Below are 12,476 nucleotides of genomic sequence, written 5' to 3' on the forward strand. Positions count from 1 at the left end.
TTTGAAAACACTGAACTCAAAACCAGAGATACTTCAAACTGGCATCTCCAAATGTCCCCCTTCCTCGGTACAGCTGCCCCAGACACACAGAAAGGTTCAATGGATTCCCCTTCTAATTTCCTGTTTGTTAGTAGCAAATTTCCTAATTCAGAAATCAAAATCTTCTTCATCTTGGCATTCTCCTCTCTCATGCCTTCTATACTCCAATCTGTTATAAGGACTGGTGATTTTTCCTTTGCAATTTCTTTCCCATCTCTTTCTCTTTTTCCCCTCTAGATTTGGGGGGACTTTCTCTTTAGTCCCCCCGGAATCTAGATTCCAGCCTTGACTACTTCAGACTTGGACTGTTCAAGTCTCTTAATTGGTCTTTCAATCATCAATGTCTCTATTCCCAAATCCATATACTACTATCTTCCTAAAATGCTATTTTCATCATTTTCCCACTAACTTGTAACCCACATCATGTCAGGGATTCATTCATCTTTAAACACTGTACAACCTGGCATATGTGTGTACTTAATCAATGTGTGTGGAATGAATTAATGGATACATAAATTACATCATTCTCCTTCTTACAACTTATATCAATTCCCCACTGTCCTCAACAAAAGCTACAAACTCAAATATCTAAATACTTACTGGGGCAAGGCAGGAAATGTTGAGTTAAAGGTGTGTGTGAAACAACAGGAAGTGCTGGGGACTGAGGCAAACTGGAGAGCACATGCCCCATCTAAAGAGCAGCTGCTTCGCCCTGGCTGGCGTAGCTCAGTGGACTGAGCGCGGGCCTGCGAACCATGCGAGCGCGGTTTGATTCCCAGTCAGGGCACATGCCTGGGTTGCAGGCCAGTTCCCAGGAGGGGACACATGAGAGGCAACCATACATTGATGTTTCTCTCCTTCTCTTTCTCCTTCCCTTCCTCTCTCTCTGAAAATAAATAAAATATTTTTTAAAAAATTTAAAAAAAAAAGAGCAGCTGCTTCTTATCACCACAAATTGCTGCCATGATTAAATATAGGCTCGGTATTGCCAAGTCTTCTTTTTCCACATAAATAGAAAACACAGATTTCTATATAGAATCTGGCTTTTAAATAGTAACAGTCGCATTTAGTTGTTGAAAACCACTAACTCCATTTAGGTAAAAAAACAAAAACAAAAACACCCCCCCCCCCCCCCCCCCCCAAAAAAAAGACTGTGCAGGCTAAAGAAAACACATCTACGGGCCAAAACCAGCCCCTCAGGTTACAAGTTGGTGTCTAGGATAAACAAGAAACACTTCTGGCCTCACTTACTAAGTCCTTCACTGTGAATTTGGAAGCTACCTTACCAAGTTTTTTTGCCCACTACTTCCATATAAGAACCCTCTGCTCTTGATACAGCTGTTCTCAAACTTTAGCCATACATCACAGCCACCTGAAGGGCTTGTTAAAACAGATTGCTGGGTCTCACTGCCAGCACTGACAATCCAGTAAGTCTCAAGTGGGGCCTGAAAATTTGCACTTCTAACAAGCTCCCAAGTGATGCTGGTGCTACTGGTGTGGACCACACTTTGGTAACGACTGCTTCAGTTAAATTGCTCCTAGACTCAAGCACACACTGAATTTTGCTCACATTGTTCTACCTTCCCAGAAAGCCTTCCCTCTTCCTTTCAGCCCATGCCCTCCTGTAAACTTTGCCTCCAAATTCCTGTATCACTTAGTATCCATGCATCTCTCCTTTATCATTGCATAGTGTCTTTTATTACTGTTTGTGTGTAAGTGCCAATGGGTTGTATATTCTCTGAGACCAATGTCCAGGTCAGCATCTTATACACCTCCCTATAAGCCTCATAAAAAAGCAGGGTCCTGTCTTGTCCCCACTGTACTCCTCAAGCTATTAAGAGAGCCTGGTATACAGTTAGTATACTGTACATATACGAAACGCTTCTTAAATGAATGAACTTCAGACAGATCTATGAAATGAAAGTGCAGATAAGTGGGCCTGAATTTGGGTACACACTTTTTCTTAAAAGGACTGACTTTTAGTCCTGTGTAATGGCTTGGTCAGGATAGACAACTAATGAAAATTGGGTATTTTGCAAATAAATTGCCAAGAAAGTTATCTGTACCAATGAATTATGCATATAAATAAAAGTGTTTAAAAATTAATTTAAAAACTGATAAGAATAAGTCCTTGACCTCCAGGATTTATTTTTTTTATTTAATTCATTTATTTATATTTTTTTAGTGAGAGGAAGGGAGGGAGAAAGAGGGAAACATCGATGTACCTCTCACAGTACCCTAAATGGGACTGTTACTATTTAAAAGCCACTGGGGACCTGTGGCCTGCAATCTAGGCATGTGCCCTGACTGGGAATCAAACCTGCGACCCTTCCTCCAGGATTTCTTATACTGGCAAGAATGTAACCTGGTTACAAGATAATTCTATTTCACAGATTCTGTATTTGTACCATATGCAATAAAAAAGTAGAATGAAATTAATTTCCCATGATATTCAGAATTTTTTTAAATCAATGTATGGGTGCTTCTGGTGCATCCCCTGCTGGGAACTGGCCTGCAACCCAGGCATGTGCCCTGATGGGGAATCGAACTGCGATCTTTTGGTTCACAGGCCCGTGCTCAATCCACTGAGGATATTCAGAAATACTGATCAGTCCCTTCAAATATATTTTGGATAATAATATATTTACCCAGGATTCCAAAGGCTGTGTGAAAACAAAATCAAAAGCTGTTCACCTAGTTTCTTTCAGTAGTTTCAAAATTCACAGTGAAGGACTTAGAATGTTAGGCCAGTTTATCTTTTATCCTTCAGAGCAGAGTCAACCAAATTGTAACCTGAGGGCTGGATTTGGCCCAAAGTGGTTTTGGGGGGTTTCTTTTTTACCTAAATCACTGGTATAAAGTGATTTCTACTCATAAAGATGATTTATGAGTAGAAATTTGTTCTCCAAACTAAACCAGAAAAAAAAAGCCACAGAAGACTTTATAGAATAAACCCAATTTTGGAACTACTAGAAGAAAAAATGGAAAACAATGCCTATTTTGGTAAATAGGCCTAAGTTCTTATTTAGCTTTAGAACAACTCCACCACACCTGACAGTATTACAATCAATGGAATAAGAGAAAAGTTATCATTTGGCAGACAGAGAATCCAATTCAGAAAACAAAACAAACGCCAGGTGCACATGAAGTATATTTATACTTTTAAGCTATAAGATATGTTAAGCTACAAGTATGTTACCTTACATCTGGATACTTGCCCTACCTACCAGGCCCATAATGATCTTGTCCACAGGAGGATTCAGCCAAGGCACTCCACATTTCTATGTTGACCGGGAACTCTTCAAACTGGGCAAAAAAAGGAATTACATAGAGAAGTCAACAAAACACTAAGTGGCTTATTTCAAGTTTTAAAATCATTAGCATTCTAATGAAACAGAGCACATTTATTCAGCAAAATAATCCTGAAACTTCATGGTAAAACTATCTACCAGAAGTTTTACAGAAGGAAATGCTACCTGATGAATTGCTAAACTGCAACTTCCGGCTCTACTACTTGCAGCATCAGACCTACATTAACTAAGGGTAACAGAACAACAACATCCAGTTCTTTCGCAGAGAATGTGGAGACTCAGGAGTCTAGATTCTAGAACCACCTCTATGACACTATATATCTGAGCATTTTTCTTAGCTATATTTAGATCTCAACAGTTCTGACTACAAAACCAAACTCACAGTCAGTAAAAATGCTGTATAATAACTATAAAGTATATACTATAAACAAGTAAAAGGTACTATGTTCCTATTAAAAAACGATGTTACAAACTTTCTTGTTTATAAACGAATCTGTAAACTTATGTATAAACAACAAAATTCTTGGACTGAATTTCATATTATACTCTTACCAACTTTTAGAATGTATTCCAAATATAGTCCATGACAGAAGATGCCCTACCCTCTCTTTCCTGCAAGTTCATCAATAGAATACACTTTCAGAACCTTAGACATACAAAACTAATGTTAACTTTATAGATTTCATATCAGAGGAAACCCCTTCAATGTACGGTGATTCTACCATGGGCCCACTGGAGTGTGATATACAAAAGAGGGGGAAACGCACCAGAAATAGAGCAAGCCAGATGATATTTTCCGAGCTCATTAATAAACCAGCATGTTCCCTTTAACCACAGAATTCAGAAACGGAAACTGCACAAGTGAATAAAAGGGTCAAGGGCCTCTGGGAGGGGCGTAGGCATTAAGTTTTCCCCCCGGGAAATGGAAAGGGAAGATAGAGAATGAAGATTCTGAAGAAATTTTAAAATTCAGTTTGAAATGGAGGACGTCGCACAGCTGAATCACGCGATTCCTGACTCCAGTCCTGGCACCCAGAATTCCCTATCTGCCTCAAAGACTCACTCACTCTCACTGAATGAAGGCACAGTCATACAACTCCTCCTCCGAAAACGGAGAACAATACTTTCGAGTACTCCTTTTCGCAGGTGTGCTCAGGGGAAGGAAATTAAAAAAGACAAGAGCCTTCCACTCTTTACAGAAAAAGGGGCTGTGGACGCAAGAAATACTATTAGCCAATGGGCATCCTGGCCGGTCGGGGTGCGGGGGTGGGGGAGAGCGGGCAGCCTTGGCCACAAAGGGCAAACTAGGGCCGGACCCCAGGACCCCCGTCCCCCCAGGTGGCAGCACTTGTTTCCTCGCCCGGCTCCCGGGCGCCCGCGCTTGGTGCCCCGTGGAGACCGCCAGCCTCACCCCAACCACCGCCTCACCCCAACCACCGCCTCACCCAAAAATGTGTGACCCAGAAAGTCCGATACACGCGCCAGCCCTTACAGAATTAGCAAGACTGAAGAAGGAAACCAAACGAGTCAGGGCAGGTTCAGGATAAGCTAAAGCGGAGCAGGGGCGTCAGCCGGACGATAGCCAGGCGGCCACGGCCACGCAGGCTAGAGAGTGAGGAAAGGGGAGGATGCGCCGGACACCCGCTGAGCGCTACAAAACTGGAGGGGCGGGCGGACGGGTAAGGTAGCAAGACTCCTAAGGCGAGGGCGCCTGGACCTCGCGCCTCCAGAGGCACGGGACCCGCAGACGTCGCGCCGACGCCCGGGGCCAGACCGCTCAGGCTTCCCCGCCCGGCTCCCGTGCTAGATCTAGGGTATTTACCCTAGCAGCAGGCTCACTCACCGCGCGCGCCGCCCCGGCGCAGCCCCCCTCCACCCTCGGAACGATCTCCGCCCCGCCCTCTGCGTCCGCCCGCGGACCAAGCCCCAAGGAGGCGGTGTGGCGACGTCACGGCGCATGCGCTCTGTGGGCGCTCGCAGCCCCGGTCTGAACGTTATGCGCCGGGCGTGCCGGTTTCCTTAGAGACAGAATCAGACCGGAGAGGGGGCGGAAAAATCAAGGAGACAGCGGGTCTCTTGGAGAAACCAAGATGCCGTCGAAGGGAAAGGACAAAAGTAAAGGCAAAAGCAAAGAAAAAGACAAGAAGTAAGGAGAAGGCTTCCTCCTTCGGGCCTACTGTCCCGGGATTCGGGTCTAGGAGCCGCCTGAGGCAGGAGTTGGCTAACTGGATCTCTCCCGCCGGCCCCCCTGGACCTTCCTCTAGTTCTCCCCGATTCTGAGGACAGTTTACATTGTTCAGAAATTCCCCAAGTGCATGCTAACCTCGACTGCTTCAGTGTAGGCAATAGGGTGAGATTTGGGACCCTGAAATAATTTAGACTCAGCCCTATGTGTAATGCATTAATGATGGAGGCAGGTAAGTTCCTGAAAAGTAACACAGAACCGAATGAAATAGGTACTAGAGGAGGAATAAAGAACTGAGAATGAGGAAGAGTTCTGACACTAGCAATGAAGGTAGGGACAACATGTATTGGGATATAGGAGGTCCTCTAGATTAGCGTTAATAGGATAGTCACCAGCCATGCGTGGCAAAATTAAAAGTAAATAAAATTAAACATTCAGATCCTTGATCATCCTGGCGTATTTCATACGCTCAGTAGGCACATGTGGCTAGTGGTGACTATATTGGACAGCCCAGACAAAGAGAACATTTCCTTCATTATGGAATGTTGTATTGGACAGGGGTGCTCTAGACCAGTGGTGATTCTGCCTCCCTGGGGACATTTGGCAATACCTTGAGACATTTTTGGTTGTCACATCTGGGGATGTGTACTATCTGCCTCTAGTGAGCAGAGACCAAGAATGCTGTTTGACATCCTGCAACGCACAGGACAACCCCCTCATCCCCCACCCCAAGGAATCATTTAGCTCAGAATGTCGGCAGCACCATGGTTGGGAAACCCTGTCTTCGAAATGAATGTTAGGGAGGCCAACATGGTGTCCCATAATGATGACATCCTGGAACAGATGAAGTATCTGACTATCATTATCCCTAAGATGAAGACAGAAGTTTTAAACATTTATTCAGTAATTCAGTGTAAACCAATCCCCCCTTTTTTTAATATCTTGAAAGCAGTTTTTTGTTGTTTTTTTTTTACTTTAATGAATGATTATGCCTGGAACCGCACTTGCCTTAATAGTAATCATTTTTACGTGGGATTGATTTTCTCTTTCAGAGAGCAACCATTAGTTTCTTATCCCTAGCCTAAGATTTAAAAAAAATAGTCAAGCATTATATACAAATACAGAAGGGCCTACTTCAAGTAACATGAAAAATGTAACCCCAAATGATGTATGCACACTGACAGTACATCAGTACACTGCATACAAGATGATACTGGAGACTTTACACACAGATGATAATACAAAACAGTGGTTTCCAAGAAACTTGCTTAATCTGACCTTTAGGGAGCCTTTAAAAACTTTATTTTTAACAAGGGTCCCAACGATTCTAGGTTTTGATTAAAAGTGTGATTTGGGGGGCACTTAACCTCCATTGTGCCAGATGACATATACAATAAAGTTAAATTACAAATCATGTAATTGAACAAAAAAATTTATTTATTGGGTTCATTCTTTCTTGATCCTAGTCTGAGAGAACCGTACTATGAGGTTGAGATGACCTTGAACCTATAAAGTGTCTCTGGATGACCGAAGTAGCTCCTTGGGTCTTTTAGGGATTTTTTTGGCTTAAAAGAAAGAGTAAATGATTGGACCAAATTGGGTACTTCCAGATTTTTCCGAAGTGATCAGAACCAGCTCCAACACTAGTTCCTTCCAGTCTTGAAGTTGCCACTAGATTGCTACTAACCTATTGGGTGACCCTGGTAGTTCCTAAACACATTGGAGGCATGTGTGCTGCCCAACAATACTATATATGGGACCACAAGGGAATCCCCCAAACTTGTAAAGTTTATGATGTAACTTGTTTAAGAGAGTAATACTTGCTCAGTACAGAAGGTTTAGGAAACATGTAAAGTCAAAGGAGAAAATAAAAATCACCTGCAATCCCATCATCTAAAAATAACCACTACTATAATTTGGGGATATTCTTTATGTCTTTATAAAATGATAATCCATCCAATGCCCATATTTATTTGTAGCTTCCCCCATGTATTAATATAAGTGTTCTGCTACAGTGTGATTTTTAAAATATAACTACATAGTCTAGCACTTTTTAAAAGCGTCAACGGCTTATCACATTCCTGGGACTCACTAGCATATTTTCTATTTTTGATCATGCATCTACAGTATACGTAGCCTGCCTTGTTTCTACAGTCAGTATTAGTGGTCCTCCTATGAGAAATCCTATCTGATTTCTTTCAAGTTTGAGGAACTTAGATTTGCCCCTTTAGGGGGCAGTTGGATGACTGTAACAAGGCAAGCTGTCACCGCTACCTAAATCCTGCTGGAAAGGGATGTCAACAGCTATAACAGGCTGGGGGCAGGGGAAGGAGCTGACCATAATTCACAGAGAGCAGAAGGTAAGAGTGGGACTGAAAGGGAATAAAGGACCAAGAGTTGGTGGGGTTGGAGGGTGATAGTATAGAAACGTCCATATATACTTATGTATGAAAATATTTAGAAATCAAATACAGGTGAATTCTTCTTAGTTATTATCTAAATATATACCCAGTGCCTACCATTTTTAAGGCATAGTGTTTTGTTAATGCTCATGCAGTAAATCTTTATTTTTTAAAAAAACTCCCCTTTTACCACTTTAATCTTTAAAGGCATTCTTTATTATTACTTTTAAATCTCCTCTCCTTAGCTACATAAATGATTATGGTCTGTTTCTTAGCTATCCTCAAAGCCTGGTGCATTGTGGCACCAGAAGAGAAAATATTTAACATATTTGCCCTAGTGACTTGATCTTTTGTCCAAGGCCTAGCTAAAAAAAAAAAAAAAAACAACCTTAAAAACTAAAACAAAAACAAAATTGGGGCTGGGATGAGTGGAAGATTGCAGAAATATGACCTTAAAGTTACATTTACACTACCAGTGTATCATCATGGTGAAGAGGAACTAAGGTCATAGATTAGCGGTAGAGAGAGCCAAGGTCTAAAATTGAGCAAGTAGGAATAGAAAAGACAGTTCAAATATGAGACAATCAAAGAAATAAGTAAAAAGATCTTAAAGCTTTATGAAATGAATTTTACTTATTAGGCCTTTTTGTTTTTCCAATCCTTTAGAGTTATGCTCCAAAGCTCTACTCTTCCAGGAAGTGGCACTTACTAAGATAACTCCCTTATCAAGTAAATATGTATTTCTTATTTACTAATTCATCCAATAATATTTGCTTATATGTGCCAGACAATACCAAGCAACACAATAATAGAGAGCTATAATACTACTGTAGTAGAGAATAGTTACATGCTATCAATGTCCTCTTTCCATGTAGGAAGACAGTAAAAGCCGAAGAATCTGCAGTGGAGAGAGCCAAGGCCAATGCGTCCCTTTGGGAGGCCAGGCTGGAACTTACAGAGCTCTGTAGGACTGAGTATCGTGATGCTTCCTGGAGACTTGCAAAAACTAATGATGACTTAAGGAAACAGCAGTATAAAATGGAGAAAGACACCATGTCTGTATTAAGCTATCTGAAGAAGCAGGATCAGGAGAAAGATAACTTGGTAGGTAGATAAAAACCTTCCTGAGCCTCAGTAACTACCTCTGTGCTATACTTGCTTGGTTCTCTATTTAAAGGATTTTGATTTCTTGAAATCATATCACATAATTAAGACATTTCAGTTGACTTTAACTCTCCTTGAAGCAGGATGTTATTTCTGAATGGCTTCACTCTCATAACTGGATCTTTCTTATTTTCAGTTCTTGTCCTGTGTTTTCTTGTCTGAACAAATTGACCATCCTAACGGAACATTATGACCCATTTTATTGTAAGGACAACTGCATGGAATATGAGCTATATGTTTTTGATATTTATGAATACTTAGTTTTAATTATTTATAAAGCTAATCACTGATAATTGATGAACACATGATGAACCAAGCAAGTTGAATCTTGAATTCATTTTACATACTTAATTTATGTGTTGAAAAGCTGCCATTTTAGATCTGGAAGAAAAAGGGATAAACTAACATTTGGGAGCCCTTACTTTGTGCCAGGCGCTGCTGTGCTAGGCGCTTTACCTCTGTTGTCTCACCTAGTCCTTTTATTAGCCCCATGTAACTACAATATTGTCATTCCCATTTCACAGAAGAAGAAATTGACTTTCAGGACTGATAACTTGCTCAAAATCACACAGCTAGTGGGTGTTAAAAAGGTATTTAGGTGGAACTCTTCTCTTTTCCATCTGTCTCTATGAGAACCATGGAAACCCAAGGAAATTTCTACCCTGCTGAGGATGGCATGTATCATTCCCATATAGATTCTTATACTTTCACTATTCATGTATTGTGCATCCACAAACAATATATATTATAGTCTTGTTTTAAAATTTACATTAGTAATATTATACTGTACATATCTTTTGCAACTTGTTTTTTTTAATTCAACATCAGGTTTTGGAGTCTAGTCACAAAAAATCACATGATGATTCAGTTAATTAAAAAAAATTAATGAACATGCTTTATTTTTAGATTTGTACTTAACAGCTTCAAAAATTCTGTTAAATAAATAACCCAAATTTTATTTAACCATACCCCTTTGTGGGTTGGTTAGACTCATTTTTTCATTATTACAATGAACATTCATGTGTATGTCTTCATGTGCCCACACCTGGGAGTTTCTCTAGAGTAGATACTTAGAAGTTAAATTACTACATTATAGAGTATATATAATCTCAACTTTACTAGGGGGTTAAATTGAGCTACAGAGAAATACTAATTTATCCTGTCACAGGCAAGATTTTAGAGTGAACTTCTGTTTATCAACACTGTCATTAATATGGAGGTCTGTCCAGAAGGTACCCAGCAATGTAATAGGAAAAATAGAGATATCTATTGAAGAAGATACAAGATACAAGAAACACTGTACACAGGACAATGACTCCTCAGTCCCCTTCAGTGTAAGCACCTTGGGACCTGGCATGGTTCTCCCAATTGCCACCAGCTGCCGCATCATATTTTCCTGAATCTCAGTTATGGTCTGAAATCTCTTCCCCTTCAAAGGAGATCTTAGTTTTGAGAAAAGCCAGAAGTCACAGGGCACCAAATCTGAGCTGCTGTAAGGGGGCTGAAACACCCGGGTGATCTGATATTTCACAAAAACTCTGCAGGAAATGTGATGCATGAGCAGATGCATTGAAGCTGCCAATTACCAGTTGCTCATAGCTGTGGCCTTCTGAATCATCAAAATAGTTTCCACAGAGGAATGTTCAAGGTTAACACAAAATTTGATGTAGATTCATTGCTCTACTCAGTCACTTTGAATGTGACAGCCACACAGTATACATGTTCACTCAACATCTTCTACCACCCCCACTGACTAGTATACAATGAAGTCATCATTGTTCACACATGCACATTCCAGACCACCTTGGCTGTCAGGTTACATCAATGTCACCTCAACCCATACTTGTTATGTTAACAATGGCTGGACTTTTTCCAGACAGACCTCATATACTTAATCTTCACTTCATTGTATGGATTTAAATTGGGTTTTTGGTGTTTTAATTTGTATTTTCCTGGTTATTAGTTGTTTGAATATCTTTTATATGTTCCTTCACTCATTTTTAATTGTTTTTTATGTTTGCATCAGTATACATATAAACTAATTTTGGAATGATGCAAAGCATGGCTCCTACATAAGGCTGACATGCAAATTCATGCATCATTCCATAATTTTTTCAAAAGCCACCTTTTCAGTGAGACCCTTCCTCACTAACCTCTTTAAAACTAAAACCACTCCCCTATTTTATTTTTCATATTTATTACTTTCTACCATACTGTATGCATGTTACTTATGTATTTGTTTATTGCCTTTCTTTCTGATTAGAATAAAACCTCTCAGAAGTAAAGAATTTGGAGCCCTTTTTAAAATTGTTGTTTCAATGCTATATCTCCAGTACCTAGCACGGGTCCAGCATATAGTAGCCACTCATTAAAAAATTTTTGCATACATGAATGAATGGCTTGTGAATGTACTGATGCTTTAAAAAAGTTAATAGCAATCAAAACTAAGTTTGAGATAATATTGACACTTACCTGTCAGGGAAGATATTATGATCATAAGGCAGTTTTCCCACGGCAAGACTTACCCTTTGTACTCCAGATGTGCTGAGCCCTGTGATTTCCCCAAATGTGGGAAACTTGACTGCATGATTTGTGTGGTGTGGGACTGTGTTTGTACTGTCCCTTTAAAAAAAGATGATATTAGAGAAACAAAACAGCTGAACATTCATGTGGATTTCATGTGTTTTATTAAAGTATAATTTTGTGCATTAGTAGTTCTTTTTTTACCTTTTTTCCTGGGGAACCTCTGTTTTTAAAGTTACTTTTTTTTTTAATTTTTTTATTTTTCGAGAGAGGGGAAGGGAAGGAGAAAGAGTGGGAGAGAAATATCAATGTATGGTTGCCTCTCATGAGTCCCCTGCTGGGAACTGGCCTGCAACCCAGGCATGTGTCCTGACTGGGAATCGAACCGCGATACTCTGGTTCGCAGGCCCGCGCTCAATCCACTGAGCTATGCCAGCCAGGGCCCTAAAGTTACTTTTGAATAGCAAGCATTTATCAAAATTATCTTCTAAAAAGTATTATTCTAAAGTAAGTTGTTAGGCCAGCCATACAACTAATTTCTGTAATTCATTACATAGAAACTTTCTGGCCTGCACTAGCTAATTGATATTATCTGCATTTATCAGTATCACTTGTATTTCTTGATTTCCATCTGCCTCTATATCTCAAAGGTCCACATCTGGCTGAAACAAATGCATAATTTTTCACAATAATGGATGTCCATTAACACCAAAGAAATTACTTTGGGAAGAAGTAAAGCAGACTCACTATTTCCTGGTTAACTAGCTCTCCTATAATTTTGTTACTCATTCTTCTATATTGTAGAAATGCACTATTTTCCTAAGTTTTATTTAAAGTGTTAAAGTCTTATTT

The 12,476-nt window shown here is 40.2% G+C and overlaps 2 protein-coding genes and 1 non-coding gene across 9 annotated transcripts in view; 2 read left to right on the plus strand and 1 right to left on the minus strand.

Moving 5' to 3' along the window:
* The window catches only part of ENTPD5 (ectonucleoside triphosphate diphosphohydrolase 5 (inactive)), a 40,409-nt gene extending 35,145 nt beyond the window's left edge, over window positions 1–5,264 (minus strand). For 2 of the 5 annotated variants that reach the window (XM_037127964.2, XM_037127994.2), the window contains exons 1-2: window positions 5,194–5,264; window positions 3,267–3,345 (exon numbers count right to left, since the gene is read on the minus strand). In XM_037127964.2, coding sequence (XP_036983859.1) covers window positions 3,267–3,275 — 9 coding nt within the window. In that variant the 5' untranslated portion in view covers window positions 3,276–3,345; window positions 5,194–5,264. Of the gene's footprint in view, window positions 1–3,266; window positions 3,346–4,117; window positions 4,204–4,842; window positions 5,142–5,193 lie in introns of those variants that run through there. The other 3 variants (XM_037127970.2, XM_053673321.1, XM_037127977.2) reach the window with 2 other exon arrangements.
* BBOF1 (basal body orientation factor 1) overlaps window positions 1–12,476 on the plus strand; it is a 47,068-nt gene that overhangs the window by 6,642 nt on the left and 27,950 nt on the right. For 2 of the 3 annotated variants that reach the window (XM_053673320.1, XM_037128041.2), the window contains exons 1-2: window positions 5,345–5,496; window positions 8,813–9,041. The exons of the other annotated variant lie outside the window; for it this stretch is intronic. In XM_053673320.1, coding sequence (XP_053529295.1) covers window positions 5,441–5,496; window positions 8,813–9,041 — 285 coding nt within the window. In that variant the 5' untranslated portion in view covers window positions 5,345–5,440. Of the gene's footprint in view, window positions 1–5,344; window positions 5,497–8,812; window positions 9,042–12,476 lie in introns of those variants that run through there. 3 annotated transcript variants of the gene reach the window in all.
* On the plus strand, window positions 11,566–11,727 carry LOC119036628 (U1 spliceosomal RNA). Its single transcript, XR_005080042.2, has one exon. It is a non-coding gene; the product is annotated as a U1 spliceosomal RNA (small nuclear RNA).

The sequence above is a fragment of the Artibeus jamaicensis genome, unplaced genomic scaffold, assembly GCF_021234435.1.
Source record: "Artibeus jamaicensis isolate MK-2021 breed Jamaican fruit bat unplaced genomic scaffold, CSHL_Jam_final contig_851, whole genome shotgun sequence".
NCBI classification, from domain to species: Eukaryota; Metazoa; Chordata; class Mammalia; order Chiroptera; family Phyllostomidae; genus Artibeus; species Artibeus jamaicensis.